This window comes from Balaenoptera musculus, chromosome 3, assembly GCF_009873245.2.
Source record: "Balaenoptera musculus isolate JJ_BM4_2016_0621 chromosome 3, mBalMus1.pri.v3, whole genome shotgun sequence".
NCBI classification, from domain to species: Eukaryota; Metazoa; Chordata; class Mammalia; order Artiodactyla; family Balaenopteridae; genus Balaenoptera; species Balaenoptera musculus.
The window spans coordinates 55,247,149-55,275,131 of NC_045787.1; the positions used below are offsets into that span (position 1 = coordinate 55,247,149).

Genomic DNA, 27,983 nt, shown 5'->3' on the forward strand with positions numbered 1-27,983 from the left:
GATCATACCTTTACCTGCCACACCCCTCAGGGTAGAATTTCAAAAATTAAAATGAACTAAACTTAATTTTTACATTTCACTATTAAAGACTCAGCAGTTTGAGTTATCCTGGATTTCTCCTCAAAAATGTGTTATAAAACATGAATAGTTTGCGTGTGCTCTGTGTGAAAATTAGGATTGAGACAATTGTAACTGTTCTATAGTGATGGTGATGTGGGTCTATGCTAATTACTGGACAAGAGGCCATAGTTGGTGCTGATGTTTGCTTTGGTCAGCAAATAATTTGAGCAAAGACTCCCCCATGGATGGCTACCATTTACTGTTTATCAGTTTTCTTAGCTTCCAAAATAGTTGATTCTTATCCCTTTTGTAGAAGATCGTCAAGTCAGAGGAAGACAGCAAAGTCAAAGAAAGACTTGTTGTTTTGCTGTTTTGTGACCCTTCACATAAAATGTAGGACAAATAGGCTAACAAAACAAAAATGGCTATTTTACTGCAATCTAACATTGGAAAATTCAGATTTTATAACACTTCTAAACATTCATACTAGTAGCCTCAGAATACTGGTATCCAGGAGGTTGTATGAGACAGAGAAAACCACTCCAGTATTAGAAGGGAAGAGTTTAGACCCACTGGCTCAGGGATGCCTGGACCAAATGAAGTCTTTGCTTTGCCCTCATCATTTACCATTAAGGACACAGAGCTCTTTTCACTGGAAACTCTGAGCTGATTTATGAGCTTTGCTGTTAACTGAAGGAAGAAGACTGGAGTTTATGGCATGATTCTCCCTCACTACCTACTAGGCATAGGGCCATAATATGGAGTGAGAAAGAAAACAGCATTTTCATTAAGTAAGTCACAGTCTCTGTTTTGGTCCCAATTAACTCTTCTGCATTCCCATCCTGCAGTACTAAACAATGTATTGAAAACTTTTCAGCCAGATTTGATTTTAGCCACTCATGCCCAGCTTGCCCTGAAAAGAACAGGAATTGTAATAGAGTAGAATATCTCACCTTGGATTCAAACAAGAGCAAATGGGAGACAAATTTTGGCTACTTGCTCACATAATTATCCAACTGCTCTGACCATCTTGGTTTCAGAGTGTCTATTTGCAGAGAATCTGCTGGATGAACTACTCATGCTTTACATAGTGTGAACTGATGCCAGAACCAGTAATTTTTTGTAGTAATGTGCAGTCTATAACTTCCTGTCTCCAAGATGCAAAAAAAAAAAACCACCAAACTTTTTTCTTCTCTACCTACCAAATTCTAAAAATTGACACCATGTGCACTATATCAAAATTCATTTAATGTGTCATCAGTCCTTTTTGCCCAGCCCAGTGGAATAAAAGAAAACATTTTATATCAGTGGTGAAATGACTCACCGAGCCATCCCCTGTGATAGTTTGTTACTTTTTAAAGGGCATTTTTGCATGGCAAGTACCCAGGGGTTGTACCCAGAGTATTTCATAACCACACAGGCACTGATCATCCAGATGGTCACTAGTCTTAGAAGTGGAGCAGAGTTCTGAAAACTCCCTGCTGGGCAAGAACAGATGGTGGCGAGGTCTGAGGGCGAGGTCTGAGGGGGAGGTGCTTGGGGTGGGGGTAGCAGAGTAGGGAGTTGAGGGAGAAGGGAATGGTAGGAGTGGTCAGGACAGAGGCTGTTCACTTACCAGTATGGAAATATTTACCAACCAACATCTCTGACATTTGCCCTGTGTGCATCCAGTGATCCTGTCATAACTAGTAACAGATGGAGAGGATGGATCGGTGATGACAGTCACTTAAACTTCTTTCTTTGTTTCTTATGATTTTTTAAATCCCAGATTGGGGAGTTACTGAGTACCACCCATCCTGCCAACAAAGCCAGCTTAACCCTTTTCTGTCCCGAAGAAGGGGACTGGAAAAACTCCAATCTTGACAGACATAATCTCCAAGACTTCATCAATATTAAACTCAACTCCGCTTCTATATTGCCAGAAATGGAAGGACTTTCCGAGTTTACCGAGTATCTCTCAGAATCCGTGGAAGTCCCATCTCCCTTTGATATCCTAGAACCTCCCACATCAGGTGGATTTCTGAAGCTCTCCAAGCCCTGCTGTTACATTTTTCCAGGAGGGAGGGGCGATTCTGCCTTGTTTGCAGTGAATGGATTCAATATGCTCATCAACGGAGGATCAGAAAGAAAATCCTGCTTCTGGAAGCTCATCCGACACTTGGACCGAGTGGACTCCATCCTGCTCACCCACATTGGGGATGACAATTTGCCTGGAATAAACAGCGTGCTCCAGCGGAAAATCGCAGAGCTCGAGGAAGAACAGTCCCAGGGCTCCACCACAAATAGTGACTGGATGAAAAACCTCATCTCCCCCGACTTAGGAGTTGTATTTCTCAACGTACCTGAAAATCTGAAAAACCCAGAGCCAAACATCAAGATGAAGAGAAGCATAGAAGAAGCTTGCTTCACTCTCCAGTACCTAAACAAATTGTCCATGAAGCCAGAACCTCTGTTCAGAAGCGTAGGCAATACCATTGATCCTGTCATTCTTTTCCAAAAAATGGGAGTTGGTAAACTAGAGATGTATGTGCTTAACCCAGTCAAGAGCAGCAAGGAAATGCAGTATTTTATGCAGCAGTGGACTGGCACCAGCAAAGACAAGGCTGAACTAATCCTGCCTAACGGTCAAGAGATAGACATCCCAATTTCCTACTTAACTTCAGTCTCATCTTTGATCGTGTGGCATCCTGCAAACCCTGCAGAGAAAATCATCCGAGTCTTATTTCCTGGCAACAGCACCCAATACAATATCCTGGAAGGACTGGAAAAGCTCAAACATTTGGACTTCCTGAAACAGCCGCTGGCCACCCAGAAGGATCTAACTGGCCAGGTGGCCACCCCTGCTGTGAAACAAGTAAAACTGAAGCAGAGGGCCGACAGCCGGGAGAGCCTGAAGCCAGCTGCAAAACCACTCCCCAGCAAATCCGTGCGAAAGGAGTCGAAAGAAGAAACCCCTGAAGTCACAAAAGCTAATCACGTGGAAAAGGCACCCAAAGTTGAAAGCAAAGACAAGGTAACGGTGAAAAAAGACAAACCAGTAAAAGCAGAAACCAAACCTCCAGTGACAGAAAAGGAGGTGCCCAGCAAAGAAGAGCTGCCTCCGGCCAAAGCCGAGGGGCCTGAAAAGCAAGGCACAGACATCAAACCCAAAGTCACCAAGGAGAAGACTGTGAAAAAGGAAACAAAGGCAAAACCCGAAGAAAAGAAAGAGGAGAAGGAAAAGGAAAAGCCAAAGAAAGAAGTGGCTAAAAAGGAGGAAAAAACACCTGTCAAGAAGGAGGAAAAACCAAAAAAGGAAGAGGTGAAAAAGGAAGTCAAAAAGGAAATCAAGAAAGAAGAGAAAAAAGAAGTCAAAAAAGAGGTTAAGAAAGAAACCCCACTGAAGGAAGCCAAGAAGGAAGTTAAGAAGGAGGAAAAGAAGGAAATAAAAAAGGAGGAAAAGGAACCCAAAAAAGAAATTAAGAAACTTCCTAAAGACACAAAGAAATCACCTACTCCCGTATCTGAAGCAAAAAAACCGGCTGCATTAAAACCAAAAGTACCCAAGAAGGAAGAGACTGTCAAGAAAGATTCTGTTGCTGCTGGGCAGCTGAAGGAGAAGGGGAAAATTAAAGTCGTTAAGAAGGAAGGCAAGGCCGCAGAGGCTGTGGCTGTGGCCGCCGGCACCATGGCCACTGCAGCGGCTGTGGCGGCAGCAGCTGGAATAGCGACCACTGGCCCCGCCAAAGAACTCGAAGCCGAGAGGTCCCTTATGTCATCCCCTGAGGATCTGACCAAGGACTTTGAAGAGCTGAAGGCTGAAGAGGTTGACTTAGCAAAAGACATCAAGCCTCAGCTGGAGCTGATCGAAGATGAAGAGAAACTGAAGGAAACCGAGCCCGTCGAAGCCTATGTCATCCAGAAAGAGACAGAAGTCACCACAGGTCCCGCCGAGTCCCCCGATGAGGGCATCACCACCACTGAAGGGGAGGGTGAGTGCGAGCAAACCCCCGAGGAGCTGGAGCCCGTCGAGAAGCAGGGCGTGGAGGACACTGAAAAATTTGAAGACGAAGGAGCGGGTTTTGAGGAGTCCTCCGAGACTGGAGACTATGAAGAGAAGGCGGAAACCGAGGAGGCTGAGGAGCCAGAAGAGGACGGAGAGGGGACCGTGCGTGTGAGCACCTCCAAGCACAGCCTGGCGGAGGAGGAGGAGAGCGTGAAGGCCGAGGCTGACGGGTACATCAAGGAGAAGAGGGAGTCGGTGGCCAGTGGTGATGACCGAGCAGAGGAAGACATGGACGAGGCACTGGAGAAGGGAGAAGCTGAACAATCTGAGGAGGAGGGCGACGAGGAGGACAGAGCCGAGGATGCCAGAGAGGAAGACTATGAGCCCGAAAAGGCTGAAGCTGAAGATTACGTGATGGCCGTGGTTGACAAGGCTGCGGAGGCTAGCGGTGCCGAGGACCAGTATGGATTCCTTACCACGCCCGCCAAGCTAGCGGGAGCCCAGTCTCCTGTCCAAGAACCTGCATCTTCAATTCACGATGAGACTTTACCCGGAGGCTCGGAGAGTGAGGCCACTGCCTCCGACGAGGAGAATCGGGAAGACCAGCCTGAAGAATTCACTGCCACCTCCGGCTACACCCAGTCTACCATTGAGATATCCAGCGAGCCCACCCCCATGGACGAGATGTCTACTCCTCGAGATGTGATGAGTGACGAGACCAACAATGAAGAGACCGAGTCCCCATCTCAAGAATTTGTAAACATCACCAAATACGAGTCTTCACTGTATCCTCAGGAATACTCCAAACCTGCTGTGACATCACTCAACGGACTTTCCGAAGGGTCAAAAACAGATGCCACTGATGGGAAGGATTACAGTGCTTCAGCCTCCACCATCTCACCACCCTCGTCCATGGAGGAAGACAGGTTCAGCAGATCTGCTCTACGTGATGCCTACTGCTCTGAAGAGAAAGACGTGAGAGCCGGTGCCATGCTGGAGATCAAAGACACCGTCTCAGCAGTTTCAGATGAAAAACTTAGCCCACCCAAGAGCCCGTCCCTGAGTCCCTCTCCACCATCACCCATAGAAAAGACCCCGCTGGGTGAACGTAGCGTGAACTTTTCTCTGACACCCAGTGAGATTAAAGTCTCAGCAGAGGCAGAAGTAGTCCCAGCATCTCTGGAGGTGACCCAAGAAGTAGTGGAAGAACATTGTGCCAGTCCTGAGGATAAGACCCTGGAAGTGGTGTCTCCATCTCAGTCTGTGACTGGCAGTGCTGGCCACACACCGTACTACCAATCTCCCACTGATGAGAAATCTAGTCACCTTCCCACAGAGGTCATTGAAAAACCAGCGGCAGTGCCAGTGAGCTTTGAATTCAGTGATGCCAAAGATGAGAGTGAAAGGGCTTCCATAAGCCCCATGGATGAACCTGTGCCTGACTCGGAGTCTCCTATTGAAAAAGTTTTGTCTCCTTTACGGAGCCCTCCCCTAATTGGATCTGAGTCTGCATATGAAAGTTTTCCAAGTGCGGATGACAAGGCTCTTGATAGATGTACCGAAAGCCCCTTTGAAGGAAAGAATGGAAAAGAAGGCTTTCCAGACCAAATAAGTCCAGTTTCTGACATGACTTCCACTGGTGTTTTCCAAGACAAACAGGAAGGGAAAAGCACAGACTTTATACCGATAAAGGAAGACTTTGGTCAAGAAAAGAAAACTGATGATGTTGAAGCCATGAGTTCTCAAGCAGGACTGGCTTTAGATGAAAGGAAGTTAGGAGGAGATGTTTCTCCTACACAAATAGATGTCAGTCAGTTTGGATCTTTTAAAGAAGACACTAAGATGTCCATTTCTGAAGGCACTGTCTCAGACAAGTCAGCTACCCCTGTTGATGAGGGTGTGGCAGAAGACACATACTCTCACATGGAGGGTGTGGCCTCGGTCTCCACAGCTTCTGTGGCTACGAGCTCATTTCCAGAGCCAACAACAGATGACGCGTCTCCCTCGCTGCATGCTGAGGTTGGTTCCCCACATTCCACTGAAGTAGACGACTCCCTTTCAGTGTCTGTCGTGCAAACGCCTACCACTTTCCAGGAAACAGAAATGTCTCCATCTAAGGAAGAAAGCCCAAGACCAATGTCAATTTCTCCACCAGACTTCTCCCCTAAAACAGCCAAGTCTAGGACACCAGTTCAAGATCACAGATCTGAACAATCCTCGATGTCGATTGAATTTGGCCAGGAATCCCCTGAGCACTCCCTTGCTATGGACTTCAGTCGTCAGTCTCCAGATCACCCTACAGTGGGTGCAAGTATGCTTCACATCACTGAAAATGGGCCAACTGAGGTGGACTACAGTCCTTCTGACATGCAGGACTCGAGTTTATCACACAAGATCCCACCAACGGAGGAGCCGTCCTACACCCAAGATAATGATCTTTCTGAGCTCATCTCAGTCTCTCAGGTGGAGGCCTCCCCATCCACCTCCTCTGCACATACCCCTTCTCAGATCGCTTCTCCTCTCCAAGAAGATACTCTATCCGATGTTGTTCCTCCCAGGGATATATCCTTATATGCCTCGCTCACCACTGAAAAAGTGCAAAGTCTGGAAGGCGAGAAGCTCTCACCAAAATCTGATATCTCTCCACTCACCCCGAGAGAGTCCTCTCCTTTGTATTCCCCTAGTTTCTCAGACTCTACCTCTGCAGTCAAAGAGAGCACAGCACCTTGCCACACTGCCTCTCCCCCACCAATGGGTGCAGCATCTGCAGAGCCGTATGGCTTCCGTGCCTCCATGTTATTTGATACGATGCCACACCATCTAGCCTTGACGAGAGATTTGACCACATCCAGCCTGGAGAAGGACAGTGGAGGGAAGACACCTGGAGACTTCAGCTATGCCTATCAGAAGCCTGAGAAGACAACCAGGTCCCCAGATGAAGAAGGTTACGACTATGAGGCTTATGAGAAAACTACCCGGACCCCAGATGTGAGTGGCTATTACTATGAGAAAACAGAGGGCACCATCAAATCCCCATGTGACAGAGGCTACTCCTATGAGACCATTGAGAAAACCACCAAGACTCCCGAAGATGCCGGCTATGCCTATGAAATTACTGAAAAGCCCACGCGGAGCCCCGAAGAGTCTGGGTACGCATACGAGTTAAGTGAGAAGACGATAAGGACCCCTGAAGTGAGTGCTTACAGCTACGAAAAGACTGAGCGGTCTCAAAGGCTCCTGGATGACATCAGCAATGGCTATGATGACTCTGAAGAGGGTGGCCACACACTTGGGGATTCCAGCTACTCTTATGAGACCACTGAGAAAACTGCCAGCTTCCCTGGGTCTGAAAGTTACTCCTATGAGACATCGACAACAACGACACGAACCCCTGTTACCTCCGCATACCGTTACGAGACCCCCGATAAAAGCGCTAGAACCCCCGAGGCGTCTACATATGCCTATGAGACTCCAGACCAGTGCTACACTGCTGAAAAGAAGTCCCCCTCCGAGGCTCGCCAGGATGTTGACTTATGCCTTGTGTCCTCCTGTGAATACAAGCATCCCAAGACGGAGCTTTCACCCTCCTTCATTAATCCCAATCCTCTCGAGTGGCTTGCCAGCGAAGAGCCAACGGAAGAATCGGAGAAGCCCCTCACCCAATCAGGGGGAGCCCCACCGCCTCCTGGAGGAAAGCCCCAGGGCCGACAATGTGATGAAACCCCTCCCACCTCAGTCAGCGAGTCAGCCCCATCCCAGACGGACTCTGATGTCCCCCCGGAGACAGAAGAGTGCCCCTCCATCACAGCTGATGCGAACATCGACTCGGAAGATGAATCAGAAACCATCCCCACAGACAAAACCGTCACGTACAAACACGTGGATCCACCCCCGGCCCCCATGCAGGACCGCAGCCCTTCTCCACGCCACCCTGATGTGTCCATGATGGACCCGGAGGCCTTGGCCATCGAGCAGAACCTGGGCAAAGCTCTGAAGAAGGACCTGAAGGAGAAGACCAAAACCAAAAAGCCAGGTACAAAGACCAAGTCATCCTCACCTGTCAAGAAGGGTGATGGGAAGTCCAAGCCCTCCGCAGCTTCACCCAAGCCAGGGGCCCTGAAGGAATCCTCAGATAAGGTGTCCCGAGTGGCTTCTCCTAAGAAGAAGGAATCTGTGGAAAAAGCAACAAAAACCACCACCACTCCTGAGGTCAAAGCCGCACGTGGAGAAGAGAAGGACAAAGAGACCAAGAATGCCGCGAACACCTCCACATCCAAATCGGTAAAGACGGCGACTGCAGGTAGGTGGAAGGTGCTGGCATCCTGGTGCAGGACACGACAGTTCTACTTTTCACTGCAGCCTCTGCATTTCCATCCGACTTTGTACTGGGGAGGTGAGAGAACACAACTTGGTGCTCTCCCTTCCCTTCACTGTTTTCGTCTGCCAAAAGGTATAGATCTCAGCCCAGTGTAGCCTGTAGGCCTGGGGGATAGCTCAGCTTATGGCCCAGGGCAGCTCTGATTTCCCAGATGCGACCCCTGGGTTTGCTCCCTTTTGCAACACAGCAACCGCAGCCTTGTTCTGAATCTTCAGAACCAAGGATGTGTGTTCCATGCTCCTTGGGAAGATTCTGTTGGCATTGGCTTCGGCCACACCGGCCCCAGAATCAAGCTGAGGTGACACGGGCCAGGAGCTCTCAAAGGCCTAGGGAGAACCAGAGTTCCAAGCCAAGCCTGGAATAAGCAGCATAGGTCCAAGATTTAGGTTCCATTTTTTAAAAATAAAAAAACATTTAAAATAAAGTTACAACATTTTAAAAATTAAAAATTATACAGTTTTTAAATAGAAAAAAATTACCAGGCTGGAGATGCATCCCCATTAAAGGCAGTGCTTTGTTTGATCAACCAGCAAATTCAGTTGACCACTGGGTACCCAGTACAAATAGAGAGAAAAGCATCCAAGGCTCTACTTATCCCATTCTGACCACAAGGCCTCACTAACAGAGACTCAGCATTCTATTTCAGATTGAAATTCCACTTGGCAAGAGCAGATATCCCTGACTTCAGATTCTTAGACTTATCAAGGTCTCAGCAATGACCTGGGTTTTTTGATGGAACAGGTCTCTGATGGCCCAGCTTCATTTTGTTGCTTCAAACCAATTACAGGGATTTGAATTCATACATTTTATTTGCTTTACACAGTTATTTGGGGATTTTAGATCACAGTTCACAAAGTAACATAAATTGACTCAAACGTGTAAAGCAAACAGTAATTTAAGCAACACTTCCTTGATTTATTATGGAAAATCTGAGAGATGAACCTTTGGGACTCTCAAATTCAGTACATTTTAGGAAGTATTAGTTACAGGTACAAATTTTTACTTTTAAGCAACATGGAGCATCCATTTCAAGACTCAGGTCTTATCAGGTTTCCTCTTTTTACTTGCACGTAGAAAACAAACTGAATTTGTTCATGCTTAGACTTGATAGAAAACCACCAGGTAATTAACTCCTTGATCTAAAGGACTTGACAACTTGACCTGCACTTAGGAGAAAACAAGAAATCCATCCAAACAGATAAAATCCAACTGAAATCTGCTACCAAACTTGCTGAACATACACTCTAGCCCGCACAAGTGATATTTTTTTTAAACTTTAAACTTTTTAAAAATTGCACTATTAATTAATTTTAAAACAAACCTGGGTCGACTTCTGGCAGTTCCCTCGGTTTGGGCTTCTACGAGCAATGTTCCTTTGGTGTTGATGGGAGTGATTTAGTGTGCAAGGGGAAACCGCAGACATTTTTAAATGTTAGAAGAAATGTAACTCACAAACTTCTGTTACAAGTCAGAATTCTCTGGGAGACTTACACATGGATATGTTGAGGGCTTTTAGATTAGGTTCATTATAAAGGCTGGCTAATCTATTCATAAAATGAGTCGGTTTATCCAAATACCAGTTTGCCTGATTCTCACCACTTCCCTACCCCCCTGAAAATAAAACTAGACCATTGATGGAATTCACTGCTGGTTTCGACTCTGGGATGACAGCCTCTATACATCCCATGGAGAAAGGCAAGAGGATTAAATATATAGGATCCAGCTAGTATTTTAAACGGCTTTACAGCAGGGGTCTCAAACCAGATACCAGATACACATTAGCATCAGCTGGGGTGCTTTTAAAAAATGGTGGTACCCAGGCCCTACCCCAGCCCAATTAAGCCAGACTCTGGGGCATGGGGCCTGGTATTAAGCATGCTAAGTGATTCTAATCATGTGGCCAGGGAAAGAATCACTGCCTTAGAATGCTAGTTGTATTAATGTTTCAAAAAGTTTAAACCTTCTAATTAGAACAAATCAGAAAGCCAGCTCACCAAACAAGGTGCCCAGAAACTTTGGGGTTAGTCTGAATCTTTCCTTTGCCCGGGCTTTCTGATTTAGACTGGGAATTTTGGCTGCCACGTGCCCCTGACCTCAGCCTGGTATGTCCTGATTGGCTAGAGAAAGCCTAGTCTTTCTGACCCTTCCTCTTGCCAAAGTTTGGTATCCGATCTTGTCTAAGGAGAGACGTCTCACATTTTAGAGTACTGTCCTAAGGAGAGAATACAGTGTTTCATCAGTTTATGAATGAGGTTGAGGTGCTGAGGGTCTTGGAAATCATATGGTGTTAATTAAGATCTGACCACTGGCTAGGTCGAATGTGAGGGTATAATATTCAGCTGTGGGCAAAATTGCTTTCAAATGAGATCTTAACTGGATTACAAAGATTGCTTAACTGTGTTTTACCAAATGCAGATATTTTCTTTTGTCCTTTAAAATCTGTTTCTTAGACCACTTTTCAAATTAAAATGCACATGAGTACCTCTTTCAGGAGGAGTGTTACTACCTAGTTCCAGCTTTGAGGAAGGCCTGAACTCTTCTTCCTAATGGGTTGTCCACAAAGGGAAACATTCCATTCTTCATTTCTCCTGCTGAGATGGTAAACAACCAGGTGATAGTTTCTCAAACTGCCAGTGTTAAATGCCCTCTATGAGAGAGGGGAATGCCCAGTACCCCCTCCCCATGTGCTAGAGGACCTTCTCGGGAAGGAGTAGGGAAGGTGTACTGGACAGATGGGTCTCTTCGCATTCCTGTGACCCTGGCTTTCTCTGTATTTTTGTTCATTTACTGAAGGGCCAGGAAACACCAAGACATCCAAGCCCTCAGCTGTGCCTCCAGGCCCCCCTGTGTACTTGGACCTGTGCTATATTCCCAACCACAGCAACAGTAAGAACGTCGATGTTGAATTTTTCAAGAGAGTGAGGTCGTCCTACTACGTGGTGAGTGGGAATGACCCCGCTGCTGAGGAGCCCAGCCGGGCTGTCCTGGACGCCTTGTTGGAAGGGAAGGCCCAGTGGGGCAGCAACATGCAGGTAAGAGCTCCAGGACAGTGTCCGCACTGCACATGGAGCTGTGTCCGGAGGCAGAGGCAAGGGATCATGTTTAATGAGGCACCATTATGACTGTGGATCCACATGAGGTACCCCGGGGGGTCTGCCACACATAAACTATCCTGAGGACAAAGTGGACTTAACACACGGAAGGCGGTCTAAAAGTATTCTTGTTACCACCAGCCACGAGGGACTTGGAGGAAAGCCACTTTACCACCCTAAAGCATAATACATTTATCTGCAGAATGGGACCAAGATTACTTGCCCTTCACCCTAATATACCAAGAATATTAACCGATGTAACCAAGTGGTCATATTTCCATGTGATGCGGATAAGGACTTGTCTTTTACTCCTTTGTGCTTCACAAGTAGACCAAAGCTTGGAATATGGCCATTTAGAAAATCAGCTGTCCAGTGAGATTCTGCAGGAGGAGCAGTGCTGAAAATGGTCCCCAGCAGGATACTCCCAACTCCCAAACATCATAACTAGGCACGAACCACTCTTAATACTATTTCAGCTGTGGTTTTTGCTTATCTAAGTTTTCCTTATGGTTTTGTACAGTCATTTAGTAAACTGTGCTTGCATAACATTAAATAGAAATGCTGGTTATTTCATCATATGAAATCTAATGAGAAACACCCAGTGGCCTCTTACTGAATACGAGGTGGAATTTTTACTGTTCAAGCCAGTACCCGCCTACCCACCCAACTCCTCTGCCCCTAAGCACACACACAAATTAAAGATACAAATGTTTGTTCTCAGGATCAGTTATGTTAAAGGAAATACAAGAAATTCCACCTTAACTGAAGCACTTCTCTTAACACTAAAGAACTGAAAAACCGACGACTCATTGATAAACTGATTAGCTAGTCATGACCTGCTTTTGGTTCCAGTCTTCAGCTCCCCCAGAAAAACTGATTTTTTGGCAGCTTTATTCTGGTTCCTAGAAAACGTTAAGTTGAAAAGTTCTTTGAATTTCCTAAGGACAATAGAAGATTTTTCTCTTTGCCCTTCTTTTTCTAATGGTCTAATTAATACCTCGCTGTTGTTCTGTTTTTTTTCCATCCGATTTCCGGTTCTGCTCTTCAGCAGCTGTTTTCTCTCTCCCTGCAGGTGACCCTGATCCCAACTCATGACTCAGAAGTGATGAGGGAATGGTATCAGGAGACCCATGAGAAGCAGCAGGACCTCAACATCATGGTTTTAGCAAGCAGCAGTACCGTGGTTATGCAAGACGAATCCTTCCCTGCATGTAAGATCGAACTGTAACAACCAGGCCAGCCACACCACAGGGTTTGAACTTTGTTTCCAGAAATTCTTCAGTTTGAAACCACCTTTTCTAACAAAAGTCAATTCACCTAAATAAGTCGCTGAACTGTTACCTGCCAAACGCTATACTGTGTCATGGTGATACAAGTCACTAATATTTCTCAGTTTTTGCTGATTGCTAAGGGAAGTAGCAGTCTTCCCACACTAGGGTTCAAGTTACTGCAAAATTACCTACCCCAGTTCATCTCTGCTGAACATTTGGAAACCATGCACTAGCAAACCCAACTGATTTCTGCTAGGTAGACGCATCTGTCTTAGAGAGAGAAAGAGAGAGAGAGAGCGCGCACGCACAAAAGAGAGGGAACGCAGAACAGAGAGAGAGAGAGAGAAAATGAGAAAGAAAAAAAGAATGCAAGAGGAGGAGATGTAATGGTAGAGAATGCTGGTGAGATACCAGAGAGAAAGAGAGAGCAGGGTGGGGCAGAGAAGAGAAAATAACCATTAGTTAGGTCTGCATTTTCTGTCTAGTCTGCATAGGCAAAGTTTGTAACTTGTGTCAGTCTGAGTCATCAAAAAGGGTCTTAGTTTCCTAAAACAAGTTGGCTGGAAGAAAACAGAAAAGAACAAAACTTGTAATGAGGGCATGTGAGATTTTTCACGCCTTAATTAAGCTCCTTCAGTTTGAAGGCTGCACACTGACAAAATGTAGTGAGTGTAGACTGGACATGCAAGTGGTTTGAACCCCATTCAGAACTCTCAGACTCTTCAAACACACGAGTAGATTGATCTAAGGCATGCTCCCAGCATCTGTGCACCCAGTTAGTCCACTCTGAGTCAATTAACCTGCATGCGGAGACACCCAAGTCCACCCCGATAAACAAGCAAATACCAAAGCAGTTGGGAGTACATACGGTAGACAATTTGCCTTAGGAAGTGACTTGAATGTACAAAGATACTTGATGCACTTATTTTTTAATGTGAGACAGCGAGTTTATAAAACATCCGTGTAGGATTATAGACACTCCAGTTAAAGGAGCATGTGTGTGCGCGTGGGAGGGGTACTAGGAGCTTACCTGATCGGTGCAACAGTCTGATGCTGAGCATTGCGTGTTGATTACCACCTCAGGCCCCTCAGCCAAGCAAGTTGAGCCTTTCATAGCTTCTTTACTACTGCAAGTTCAAGATTGAAACGGCTTCTATGATCAGAACTGGGAAAACAGTGAATCTTAAAGGTGGAAGAGGTTCTCAGCAAGTGTACAGTATTTAGCTTCCCTCGTCTTACATTGGCTTTTTTTTTTTTTTTAATTTTCCATTAATTTCAGCATAATTATGGGAACAAGTGTACAGAAGAATTTTTTTTTTTCTAGATATGTGAGAACTTTTCATAGATGAACTTTTTAACAAATGTTTTCATTTACAGGAAAATGCAAAGAAAATTTTCAAGTGACAGTCTTTCTTTTTTTTTAAAGTGTTTCGTAAGACAAAAAAATGAATAATGTTTTTTGAAGTTCTGGTGAGATTGAAGTCTGATATTGCAGTAATAATATTTATTAAAAGCCCATCACTACCAGGAATAGTGATACCTCCCACCCCTTGAGTCCCATAACAAAAATTTGAGTATGCGCTATCTTAGAGTGGGGGAGAATGGCTACTTTTCCAGGCCTTTACGAGTACATCACCCAGTGGTATCCTACGTACTTCTTTCAAGATCTTCAACCATGAGGTAAAAGAGCCAAGACAAGTTCAAAGAACCCTAGCAAAAATTTGCTTTGGGATTTTCTTTTTTGGAAAAAAAAAACAAAAAAAGAAAAATACGTTGAAAACAAATGAATTCCCAACTCCTACGGTTCATCACGTAGAGTTCAGAGATCATTTCCATCATTGTCATCATTGAACTATGAACCTGGGAAGCCAGATCATGATTAAAACTGACATTAAGTTTCAAGTTGCAGATCAGCGCACCCAGTGTTCAGATGTGGCAAACTTTTCAGTGACAGCTGTGCTGGGCTCTGTCGAGTTGCGTCTCCTGCAGACTCTAAGATCTACGGAGTAGTCAACAATCACCTCGTTTTATTTTCTATGTTAGTTATTTATTTCCGAATTAACATTTTAGTTTATTTTTGTCTGATAAGTGTGTGTTTTGCACTGCTAACTACTATGAGGGTTTAAACAATGCTTCTTCCAGGTCCCTTCACCGAGGACCTAATGCAGTCTACTTAATGCTGTGAATTACACTTTTCAAATGTTTAATTTTTTTAAAAAATTAATATTCTATTTTTTTTTAGGCTTCTCTAGAAATGCAGCTTTTATTTATTACCCTATTTCTTTGAAGTCCTTAAGAACAACGCATTGATTTAGGGTACAAAAAAATGAGCACACGATGGAAAACACATTGTGACAAAAAAGGATTTCAGTGAGTATAAACTCACCTACTTAAAAGGTATTTTAAGAGACAACCTAAGATACTCAAGATGATTATTTAATAATTAGTTGTTAAGTTGGTTCACATGATGCATTGGAAGAGAAACAGATTTCCAGCCTTCTTGCCAAATCCAGACCTCTGGTTGATTTTTCTTTGATAGAAGATGGAATTATTTTCCAATTTCCCAAATTAAATTTATTTAACATGTACATTATTTTGCTTTAAGAAAAAAACCAAACATTTTAGGAAAATTATAGCCAGTCTTCAATTATAACCATTCTATCCCACTCCTTTTTTTTTCTTCTTTTCTTTTTTGCTATGGAATTTAATGGAAAAAATATACAAAAGCTGTCACTGGTCAGCTGGCTCTTTTTCCTATGAAATAGATCAGTACCTTTCTCCATCCATTGTTCTCAGTGATGACCACAGAGCCTGAATATAACAGGAACACCAATATTTACATTACAGGTTGCTCCTGTCCTTCCAGACACCTTTCCTACCTGTGTGACTAACCTAATTTTGCTAGTTTCATAAATACACAATTAGTTTAGTAACAGCCATCACAATGTACCATGTACATTCATGGTGAGAGCTAAAGATTGACACAGACTTCTAGGAGCTTTATTCATACTGATTACTTAATCCAATTGTATAGATTGAATATTTGAGTGAAAGGAATTTACATTCTGTTTAAATGATGGGATTCCATCGAGCTAGCACTCATGATCATGAACTTTTCGGTAGTATTCTTAAAATTCTACAGAGACTAAACGTTAGAGATGATCCTCCATTTTCAATTTTAACTAATTCTATCCCCTTTCTCAAAACCCAATCCCTGTGCATGCTTTCTCAGTCTTGTGGTGGGGCTGGATACAGTGACTGACCCTCCCCCCCTTCCCAACCCTTAAATGCCATTTTCCATGGTGTTCCAAAAAAAAAAATGTTTTTTTTTTCTTAACCTTACATATCATAGTGAATGGTTTCCCCAGTGTATATGAATGTTTTAAGTGTCTCCAATAGCTTACACAGTTTAGGAGCTTTCCAGTACTCATTTAATAAGATTTAATCATTTGCTAATGGAAATTTTACCACTTCCCATTTTCCCTGTTACCAAATTTCAGCTCTCAGGAGCTGCTCTACAATTCTGAAATTGCTTTTCTTGCCTCTTTAGTCACCTGTCACAGGAGGTTCTTGCTCAGTAATGACATTGTGAGTTAGATTAATAACTTTTTTTTTGCGCTTCAGATTTAGAAGAAAAGACCCTGTTTCCATCTGAAAGGAACTGTAAGCTTTTATCTTTTAACCAACTGAACAACACACCAAAAGCAGCCTAGGGGATGAGCATTTCTTTGAAAGCAATTAGGTTATTCACCTGGTATTAAAACTATTTACTATGAAAAAAAAATCTGTGACTTTATTAATTTAAAAGGCAGCATCAACAACTGAAAAGGAAGGGAAGAAATAAATAGCTTCTCTGCACTCATTTGGAGCTCCCCAAAAAAGGAGCCGTCGAGATGGGGCTTCAAGACCGGGGCTGCCCTTTTCAGAACGCCCCTGCGGCACTGAGTCAGGCTTACGGCGCTGCATGCAGCCCTTCTTCCACCCTGGAAGGACATGGTTTTGAGCCTGGCTGAGAAGCACCTCCCACTCCTCTCTCTTGTTCTGAATGGTGTTTGTGTCAGTCTGCAGCTGTGTATGGTATTATGTCTTATAATCCTGCATCACTTCTATCCTATCCAGTCATATCTAATGTAGAAAATTAGTTTCCAGTGAAAGTAATATGTAGTGCTTTTATGATATTTGTGTGCAATATCCCCTCTTCCATTGAGGATATTTGATGTAAAAGAAAAAAAAAAACACCTCAGTTCCACAATAAAATACAAAAGTGGCAAAAGTTGGTGTGTGTGCTGTGCTTTTGTTGTGTGTTACTGAGTTGGGTGCGTTGGGGGCTGAGGCGTGTGTGGGTGGGTTCATTCACAAGGGGTGATTGATTGTGTTCTTTTCAGAGTGGGCTCCCTGGCTTTTGGTAAACCGCTGAGAGGGCCCTGCTACTATTTCTACAACTGTTTTTGTAGCCAAGCCCTAGAGGACCTTGGGGTTTAAGGACAGAAACCGGAAGATCAGAGAAAGAGTTAAAATTATTGCTTAAAAAGAAAAAGTCAACAGAGCAGTGTATCTGAAGGAGGATAATGGGAGGGTTTCCTACTAAATCACAATATAAACCAAAAACCAGGTTTTAATCTTAGCTCTGCCACACCTGGCTGTGTGACCTCAGTCACTTAATCCGTCCGGAACTCCTTTCCTTACCTGTAAAATGAGAGGATTTGACAAGATGGTCAAACTGGATGATCCCTCCTAGGGCTGACTTTCTGGGGCTCTACAAAGCCATCACACTCAGTCAATATAATCCAATATGTTATCTCCTTTTTTTGTTTCTTGCTCAGTTACAGAGTAAGCTCTATATAACATAATATGCTGTGGATTGGATTCACACCTAGGAACTAAAAGATTTTTAGGAAAAGTGATGATAAATAATAAAAAAAAGAAAAAAAGGAGGAATTCTCCTCAATCATGCAATGATTATTGTACCCACTCTATACCCAGCAGTGGGTAAGACCATGGGGGTTTAAAGGTGAGCAAAACCTAAGTCCTGCCCTAACTGAACGCGGTGACTGGGACTCCCAAAATCCAAGGATGAGTGAAGGTGACCATAGGAAAAGCACCAGAAATGATGGCTAAACTGAGACTGTGTGTGTGTGTGTGTGTGTGTGTGCGTGTGTGTGTGTGTGTGTGTGTGGTGTGCCTCAATTCCCTCCACAGAAGTGCCCACAGAGTGATCAACAGACCTCCAGTACCTGGTCTTGTCTGTCCTCAGAGATGGTCCTTTGGCCTCAAAAGGCCACTGCAGTCTGTCTGAAGTCATAATGATGTTCCTCTGTCACAAACACTCCTTTTAATCTTACACTGTGCTTCCAAGCCATGGGGCTGGTCGACCAGTCCCATTAGAAGTCACTGTGTACCAGAAGGCATTCTGAAATCCCTCCAGAAATTAAAGGGTTAAGCATGTGAGAACTCAGGGTGGGAAATAATCACCAAGAGATTTTGATTACATCTGTCAGATTAAATTTAAATAAGTTGTTTTCTATTCCACTGCCAAACTACTCGGTTCCAGGAAGTCTTTCTGGCCTGAACACAGGGTGACCAAGCATCCTGCTTTGCCAGGACTGCCCTGGTTTCAGCATGGGAAGTCCTGTGTCCCAGGAGACCCCCTCAGCCCCAGGGAAGCCCCACAGTTGACCATACCTGAACCCCTCCGTGTGTTTCTATCCCACTCCCTCCGGACCGAGCACGGCGGAGATGGCGACGAGTTCATCTCCTTCCAGCTGGTCCTTTTCTACTTTGAAGGTAGCTTTTCTTCAGTTTCTGTTTTCCTATTTTGCAGGCAAATCACCAAAGTTCTGTTAAGGTACTATGACTACATTTTCTTTCTCTTTATAAATGTATTGCTCATTCTAGATGCTTCTCTGTGTCCCTACAGTGACCTTCCAACACACACTTGACTCATGAATTCTTGGGTCTCTTGCATAATCCTGGATCCCACCATTTCCTCTCTGATCTTATATTGTACGTCTTAGAAATTCACAGGAGCCATACAGGCAGATTGAGTTTTGGTCAGAGTCAATTCCTTTAATATGAGCAGTTCTGGCTAATTCTCTGGGGGTTACTGGCAATGTTTTCACAGATGATGGAACATCATTATGAGGCCACGTTCATGGGGTAATCGCCCCTAAAAAGTAGGCACAGTTCTAATTCATGGCTTCGACTATCCCCGACTCAAACCAATAATGCATGTTACTTTAATGCAGTCTCATGGATTTAAATGCTATGTGTCAACTGATGACTTGTACAATTTGTATCTCCAGTCTGTACCTCTTCTCTGATCTCCAGACTCATATATTCAGCTGTCCATTAAAAGCTCCATTCGGATGTGCAGTAGGGACCTCTAAAACATCCCAAATCAAATTTAACATGTCCTCAAATAAATCCCTGGTCTCCCCTGACTGCTTCTCCTTTTAGGCTTTTCCACCTCAGTAAATGGTACACACATCATTCCAGTTGCTCAGGTCAAAAATCTTGGCCCGTCAGCAGATCTGCTGGCTCTACCTTCAAGACACACCCAGTCTAACCCCTTCTCCTCACGTTCACTGTTACTACTGTCGTGCAGGCCAGTCACTTCTCCCCTGGATAACTGCAGTAGCCCCCTAACTGGTCTCCTGTTTCCTGTCCTTGCCCTCCAAGTATCTGCACATAGCAGCTAGACTAGAGTAATACTCTAAAAATGTTAGGTTGCACCATGCCATCCGGTGCTCAAAACCTTCAAATGGGTTCTCATCTCAGAGTAAAAGCCAACATCCTTACTAATGGGCTGGCGGCCTTCACCACCTGTCCTTTCCTTTACCCCTCGTCTCCCTGGCCTCAAATCCCACTGCTCCACACCTTGCACAGTCCGCTCCAGCCACACGGGCCTTCCTTACACACTCTAGGCACACTGCCCTCCAGGGCCTCAGCACTGGTGTCTTTGTCTACCACGCTTTTCCCCAGGTGACTCCATGATCCTCAGCCTCATCCGCGTGGGTCTTTTTTCAAATGTCATCTACTCAGGAAGGCCTTCCCTCACCGCCCTGTGTTAGGCTGCAACCTCCACCACTTAACCAGAACTCTCTTTCCCTCTTCCTTGCTTTGTCTCTGTATCACGTATCACCACGTGACATGTTATATACTTATGTGTCTCCTTCCATAGACTAGAAACACCACGAGGGAAGGGATCTTAGTCTACTTTGTTCCCTTCTGTATCCTCAGTGACTATTTTAACCATTCCTGACACACACTAGATGTTCAATAAATATTTGTTGAATGATTGAACGAATGAATGAATGTACTTAGTCCCAGATTAGCACAGTGATTATAGGGGGTAGTTGTTTGAAAGGGGCTTTGGAATCAGACAAGCATGGGTTCAAGCATTGTCCTTGCCACTTATTAATTGTGTGGCCCTAGGCAATTCATATAAGTCTCAGTTTTCTCCTCTGCAAAATGAGGGTAATAATCCCTGCCCTGAAGGGTTGCTGTAAGGATTAGAGAGGATTTATTTAATTAGGATTAAATTACATAGGAATGGGCATTCACAAAGAGCAGTTGTTAAATATAATTTGTGTAATCAAGATGGGTACATGATTGTTTGTGAACCAGAGCCGGGAAAACGCTGACACCCAACAGTGGCCCAGCAGACTGTCACTGGAGGAAACTTAGCGGGCATTCTTGCTGAGTCTATTCCAGATACCATCTTAGGCATATTAACCTCGGCATTTTAAGAATTAATATGTTGAACTCTGCAGAGATGAAGCATCATGGAAACCAAAAGGGCAAGCAAATTCTCTTACCACTGGGTATATCAGAGGATATAATGTCCCTTTTATAAATCCTTTATAAACCTTCCCCAAAGTCCTTGATCTAGCATTTAAAGCCCATAATGGAATCTATTTTCAGACACTTCTTTTTAAAGAACAAACCATTTTCTGAACATGTCCAGCTCAGATCTGGAATCATCACATTCATGTATAATAAACACAAAACCTAAGTGTCACTCACTGTTTTGTTTTAAACAAAGATCCTGGTGGTAACTGCCACACTCTCAGGGGCGTTGCCACCATCCTTTGTTTGGACTTCCTTGTTACCATACAGGTAATAACATCCTCATGGCAGCATGCAATGTCAGTGAAAAGGCCAAATCAATGAGGAAAGAAAAGGTTATTTTCAAGTGAATAAGTTGTTATTTAGAATAAAAGGCAACTTTCCTGACATAACTATGTTTGTTAAAAAGTACTCCTTTCCCCATTTTCTAAAGTAAGATTTAAAAATTTATCGTTTTCAGTTTGAAGAGTTCAGCTCTGAAGGTTATTAACAATCTTTAATGAAAATGCAGTCACACCACATTTTTCTGCTTTTATGATTCACTAAAGCCAAAACTTCATCCCTTCCTCAGCCACGCGACTGGGTTGCAATGGTGTTGGGTTCCGCTGATGCAGGGGAGGAAGCAGCTTCATTGTGGAACTCAAGACTCCTGGTTCCAGCTACATACCCCCAGGTAGCAAATCATATAAATCACAGACAGCCTATGGACTGGGAAAAACTATTTGCAAATGATGTGACCGACAAGGGATTAATTTCCAAAATATACAAACAGCTCACACAATTCAATAACAAACAAACAACCCAATCAAAAAATGGGCAGAAGATCTAAATAGACATTTCCCTAAAAAAGACATACAGATGGCCAAGAAGCACATGAAAAGATGTTCAACATTGCTAATTATTATAGAAATGCAAATCAAAACTACAATGAGGTATCACCTCACACCAGTCAGAATGGCCATCATCAAAAAGTCTGCAAACAATAAATGCTGGAGAGGGTGTGGAGAAAAGGGAACCCTCCTACACTGTTGGTGGGAATGTAAATTGGTGCAGCCATCATGAAGAACAGTATGGAGGTTCCTTAAAAAACAAAAGTAGAGTTACCATATGATCCAGCAATCCCACTCCTAGGCATATATCTGGAAAAACTCAAATTCGAAAAGATACATGTACTCCAGTGTTCACAGCAGCACTATTTACAACAGACAAGACATGGAAGCAACCTAAGTGTCCACTGACAGATGAATGGATAAAGAAGATGTCGTACACACACACACACACACACACACACACACACACACACACAATGGAATACTACTCAGCCATAAAAAAGAATGAAATAATGCCATTTGCAGCAACATGGATGGACCTAGAGATTATCATACTAAGTAGAATAAGTCAGACAGAGAAAGACAAATATGCTATCACTTATATGTGGAATCTAAAATATGATACAAATGGACTTGTTTACAAAACAGAAACAGACTCACAGACATAGAAAACAAACTGATGGTTACCAAAGGGGAAAAGGGGTGGGGGGGATAAAGTAGGAGTTCGGGATTAGCAGATACAAACTACTATATATAAAATAGATAAACAAAGTCCCATTGTATAGTACAGGGAACTATATTCAATATCTTGTAATAAACTATAATGGAAAAAAATATATATATATCTGAATCACTTTGCTGTACACCAGAAACTAACACAACATTGTAAATTAACTATACTTCAATTAAAAAAGAGAAAAAAATCATATAAATCACCATTTATCCTTTTCCATATGGACTTTTTTGAGGAAGGATAACGGCCCACCCTCTATCACTGCATATACAGTTAGACAAGAAACAACTAATGTACATCACTGCAAAAATTCCTGTGGCTGCCTGGCTCGTACACCCTAGACCAAGGTTTGTAAACTTGGCACCACTGACATTGTGGACCGGATAGTCCTTTGTTATGAGGGCTGCCCTATGCACTGTAACAGGTTTAGCAGCACCCCTGGACTCACTAATATGTTATTTCATTCAGAGCGAAAAAACGACTTTGATAAACCAGTTTTCAAGGCCTCTGACTACTTGTAAAATGGACAAATTTCCCACACACATATCTGATGTGCACAGCCAGCTAGAAGGTATGAAAACAAAATGCAAAGTTTGGTGCCAAGGCAACACAGCCCCAAGAAGAGGAGAGCAAGGTATGTGTACCTCATCATTGTTTTTTCTTCTTCTACTACTCTGCCTTTTTCTTCTATTTCTTCTTCCTTTTTTGGTGGGGGAGCGGGGGACGCGCAGGGTGGGTGTGGGCTGTTCATTCCAGTTCAACTTAATTTCTCTTGAACACCTACTTTACACGACTCCATGGGGAAGAAGGACCATCTCTACTCCAAGACAGCTTGAAACAGACCTATCTGACTAACTAAAGCACAAAGCAGGTGATGATGATTTCCCTTCATTAGAGCTTTCCCATCTCTGGGCTTGAAGTGCTCTTCCTGTGAACACCCATATCACTTTGTGTCTCTAATGATACTTTTTGGTTTATCAAGGGCAGGGCTTTTTCAACCACTCCGTTATTATATCAAGAGGAAGGTTCAAGATACATCAAAAGGCGCCTTTTGCTCAGTAAATTAACCATCATGCATGAAGCATGATAGGTGCATATGTGCCTGCCCCCTCTCTCTCCCTAGAATATAAGTTATTTGAGGGTAGGGTCTATCGTTTACTCGTCTGTGTAAACTCAACAGTTCTTAGTACGGTGCCCAGCATACAGTATGTGCCACACAGAGGCCTGTGAGCGCAGGAAAGCAGTGCCAGAACAGAGAGAGACTGTGTGCTGTAGTCACCAAGCTTCTAAGGGAGTGATCAGTGCTGCTAAACAGAGCAGAGGGGAAAGAATCATTGCAGTTGGTATGCAGCAGAGTGAAAGCCAAATTCTCAGGGTCTAATGAACCAGCAACGAACCAGTAAGTGGAGATACCCTTTTAAGAAGTTTGGAGACAAAAGGAAGGAGGGACAGGGTAAGAGCTTGACTGATGGCAGGATAAAGTCTTTTTTGTTTCTAAAAGGGAAGGAAGTCTTGAATAAGATTGCAGGCTTGGGGCTTCCCTGGTGGCGCAGTGGCTGAGAATCTGCCTGCCAATGCAGGGGACACGAGTTAGAGCCCTGGTCTGGGAGGATCCCACATGCCGCGGAGCAACTAGGCCCGTGAGCCACAACTACTGAGCCTGCGCGTCTGGAGCTTGTGCTCTGCAACAAGAGAGGACGCGATAGTGAGAGGCCCGCATACTGCGATGAAGAGTGGCCCCTGCTTACTGCAACTAGAGAAAGCTCTCGCACAGAAACGAAGACCCAACACAGCCAAAAATAAATAAATAAATAAATAAAAAATAAAAATAAAGGAATTCCTTTAAAAAAAAAAAAGATTGCAGGCTTGGAAGAAGAAATCTGTAGAGACGATGCAAGGTGGAAAGAGAAGATGGCTCTGGAACAGGCAGGCAGGTAAGGAATCAGGTGACAAGTGAAGAGCCTAACCTTGGAAAGGAGGGCGGGGACATCTATCACTCTGAAGTAGAAAGGATGATGGAGAGAACAGGTAAGGAGAGAGCTGTTAAGGTAGAAACAAGGGAGACTGAAGTTGTATTATGTGGCCTAAATTTTCTTGATAAAGCAGGAGGCAGGAACATCTGCTCACAGTTCTGAGGGGCAAGGGTCTAGGGCTTAAGCAGACCCAATAGAGAAGCTAGTGAGGTAAAAACGAGAGTCAGTAAGAGAAATGAAAGAACTACTAAGTTGAAGAGGACAGCTGTAAATCTGTAGAGGAATCAGCCTGACATTACAACTTTGTATGTCAAACTTAGTGGGTCAGAAGCAAGGAGACAGAGAACAAGTGGCGGTGTGTTTGTCTCCTAGGGCTGCTGTAACAAAGTACCGAAAACTGAGTGGCTTAAAGAAGCAGAACTGGAGGCTAGAAGTTCAAAATCAAGTTGTCAGCAGGGTCACACTCTCTTTGGTGGCTCCAGGAGACAATCCTTCCTTGCCTCTTCTGGCTTCTGGTGTTGGCTTGCAATCCTTGGCTTGTGGATGCACCACTCCATTCAGGTAGCCATCTTCTCCCCGTGTGTCTTCACCTTGTCTTCTGTATCTATCTTTTGTCCAAATTTCTTTTTATAATTTGATTTTAATTTGATTATCTTTGTAAAGACCTTATTTCCAACTAAGGTCAGATTCTAAGGCATTGGGGTCAGGGCTTCAACATATTTTTTTCTTGGTGGTGGTGGGTGGACACCATTCAACCCATAACAGGTGGCTCCAAGGATACAGGTCCATGGACGGCAAGTGGGCCTGGATAAAGGGAATGAGAAGAAATTAGAGATGGCATCAGTGGGATGGCCAACCACGGGGCCCAGACTGGAAGGCAGGCAAGCAGGGTCTGAATTCTGGAGATTGAGGGTTTGAGTGACAGGGTAAAGGCTAAGGGTTTGCAGGCAGAAAGTAGAGGGAAGAGCTGGTTCAGCGGGAGTCACATGAGGAGAGAAAGGGAAGACTGGGAGAATGCGACTTCAGGCTGTAAAATCTTGGATTAGTGATACGAGACTGGAGGTCTGGCTGTGACTATGGTAGGTCAGCTAGAGGGAAGGTCATCTGTTACAGTTCAGGTCATCCCCAGAGGCCAGGGTACTGACAGCAGTTTCTCCATCCACGTGGAAGAAATACAGACGGTGATACTGGTGAAAAGACCAAGGACAATTGTGGTCAGCTCTCATCATCTAGGAGGGTGGTAGGGTATCCTATAGCTCAGGGGAGGAGAGCCTGGGAAAAGGGAAGTAGATGGTGGGGAAAGACTCTCAAAGGGGAGAGTTCCTGAGAGAGATGCGGGCACACGTGTGGAAGAAGTCCGAGCAGCGGAGAGCCTGGAAACTCCTGCTGGGCAGCAGCATGGTGAAGTGGTCTCTTGAAGGCTGGAAGTAAAGTGCCACAGGCACAGACAAGGAGGAAAATGCAGGCAAAACTATGAGCTGAAATATCGACCAGATGCTTCATGTGTGATGGTGGTTAATTTACTGAGCAAAAGGCGTCTTTTGATGTATCTTGAACCTGCCTCTTGATATAATAAGGGCTGAAAAAGTCCTGCCCTTGATAAACCAAGATGTCAGAACCAACTTTTGGTCATGACCCTCTTCCTAAGTAAGACGCAGGCCCTGTGTTGGATACTGACTGCAGGTATGTACGGAGGGAACACGCAGGGTGAGAAGCAGTGTGAGCCTGACCCCCCTAAGTTACTTAGTTTTAGTTTCCTCATTCAAAAACAGGGTAATAGTAGCTCCCTCATAGGGTTGCTGGAGCTCAGCGAGTCCTGAACACAAGTTAGTGGTTGTGGTGATTATTATTATTACAAATGCCACAGTCTACTGGAGAAGGAGGGTTGAAAATATGTTGCTCAAAATCATAGTGACTATAATGACGATGAAACTCCCTACTTCTCCCTCCCTTCCCCCAAAGATGAAGAATACACCAAAATGATCCTAGAACATTTATTTCCACAGGTTCTTGATACAAAAGCACAATCCTGCATAAAAGTATACCACTACACATAAGGGCAAAATTACACAGCAAGCAAGAGCGGCCCCTGACCCCTTCCACAGAGAAACCCCAGAGAGAAATTTTCCGCCTCCTGACAGTTTTACAATCACTCATGTCTTCTACGCACCGCAAGCCCCATCCCATCTCTCATTTTCTCCAACTTCTAACTGAAACGTGTGCTCACAAATTGTATGTGTGTCCATGTGTGCACACAGAAGGCTCACTTTACCTACTTGATGAGGAGCTGAGACAATGCTTTGTGAGAAAGTTACCCCAACGTGATGGGGAGTCAAGCCACGGAAGCTTCAGAGCTAGGGCTAGCTCTCTCCTCAAAAGCCCTTACGTGCTAAAAATGCCAGCGGGGGTCCCTGAAATTCGAGAGCCAGCAGGTCTTGTGTTTGCTGCTGTACTGGACTTCTCCCAGTTCAGGTCTGGGCGGGGAAAGTGGGGATGTGTGGGCATCCCACACCCAGCTCAGGCTGACAGCTTGCACGCGAGAGGAGACTAGGGGACAGGGTCTCAGGACCTGCAGGTGGCCGCGGCTGGGGACAGAGAGACCATTCAAAAGCTTGTGCTTGAGACCGGATTCTTCGGTCACGGCTTCTCCCACCGCCATCGCTAGGTATCAGGGATTTTCAGCCTTCAAAATTGATCCCTGTCCCCCAAGAACTCCACTATGAGCCTCGAGAGCCCTTATTTAAGGTACTTAGCCGGTGGCTTCAGTCTGACCATTTGCCACTTTCATGGTTCCACAGCCTTCTTGGCATCCGGGTGGGTGGTCACGTGGCTTGACATGTACCTTAGGGGGTCTGCTTTAAGACCAGGAGGAGGTGGATGCGGGACACTGAGGCTGCCCTCACGGTCACTGTGGATCCTGAGACGGGCTCCTGTGAAGTTCCTGTGGCCCCTGAGGGGCCTAGTTAGGCAGATGCCTTCGCTGCTCTTCGAGCCGCCTGCTGCTGCTTGGCCCTCTCCCTCTGCTCCTTTTCCCTCTGAATCAAATGCACCCAATCCAGATGCCACTGCTGCAGCTTCTGCTCGTAGGCAGCGATGTCTTCTGCTTCACAGGGAGGGAGCTGTTCCTTGACAAGCTGGGTGGTCAGGGTCAGAAGGCTTTCTGACTCAACTTTGCCCAGAGCGTGTAGCTTAGAATGTAAGGCCTATTGGAAACAAAGGAAAAAAAAAAAAAAGAAGATGTGGGAGGGGCAGGTAGGTAAAGAATACAAAGAGGAAAAGAGAAGAGGTTAAGTCACTTACAAAATCTCCACACATTCTGCTCACAGGAGAAGGTACTTTATTGGGAGCCTGTCATGCTGCCTTTCATCCAGGCACTGTGAGCTTTTGCTCTTTTTTTTTTTTATTTCAGCCCAGCAATTCTGCTAAGATGCACCACAGGTCATTTCTTCCCCTTCACTCACAAACGGTAAATGGAACTCCATATGCTGTGACTCCCTGTGTAATTTCTTGTTTTAGACCACAAAGACTGCACAAGAAAAGAAACCTTCATTTCCATTCTGACCTGCACCAAACCAAGCAGCAAACTCCAAGAACAAAGAACCCTAAGGTGGAAACAAAACGGCAGAAGCAGCTGATAAAATGGAGCAAGTTCATCCATAGCTTTTCCTCTAGAATTACTGGGATAAATGTTTGCCTAACCAGTATTCCTTTCAACAGATGGAATTCATGTCAATGCTTTCTTACTAACGGCATGCTAAACAGCTCCCATGAGTGCCTGCGCTATTATAAGCCTCCACGTGCTGTGCTTCACTG

General features: G+C 44.5%; 2 protein-coding genes across 3 annotated transcripts in view; one reads left to right on the top strand and one right to left on the bottom strand.

Annotated features, from left to right (window-relative positions):
* Positions 1 to 17,010, top strand: part of MAP1B (microtubule associated protein 1B) — a 94,455-nt gene extending 77,445 nt beyond the window's left edge. For both annotated transcript variants that reach the window (XM_036845831.1, XM_036845832.1), the window contains 3 exons: positions 1,829 to 8,345; positions 11,217 to 11,455; positions 12,588 to 17,010. In XM_036845831.1, the coding sequence (XP_036701726.1) occupies positions 1,829 to 8,345; positions 11,217 to 11,455; positions 12,588 to 12,743 (6,912 nt within the window). In that variant the 3' untranslated portion in view covers positions 12,744 to 17,010. The remainder of the gene's footprint in view (positions 1 to 1,828; positions 8,346 to 11,216; positions 11,456 to 12,587) is intronic.
* A 9,141-nt stretch (positions 17,011 to 26,151) lies between these two features.
* MRPS27 (mitochondrial ribosomal protein S27) overlaps positions 26,152 to 27,983 on the bottom strand; it is a 97,291-nt gene continuing 95,459 nt past the window's right edge. The window contains exon 11 of the mRNA XM_036849081.1: positions 26,152 to 27,373. Coding sequence (XP_036704976.1) covers positions 27,134 to 27,373 — 240 coding nt within the window. The 3' untranslated portion in view covers positions 26,152 to 27,133. The remainder of the gene's footprint in view (positions 27,374 to 27,983) is intronic.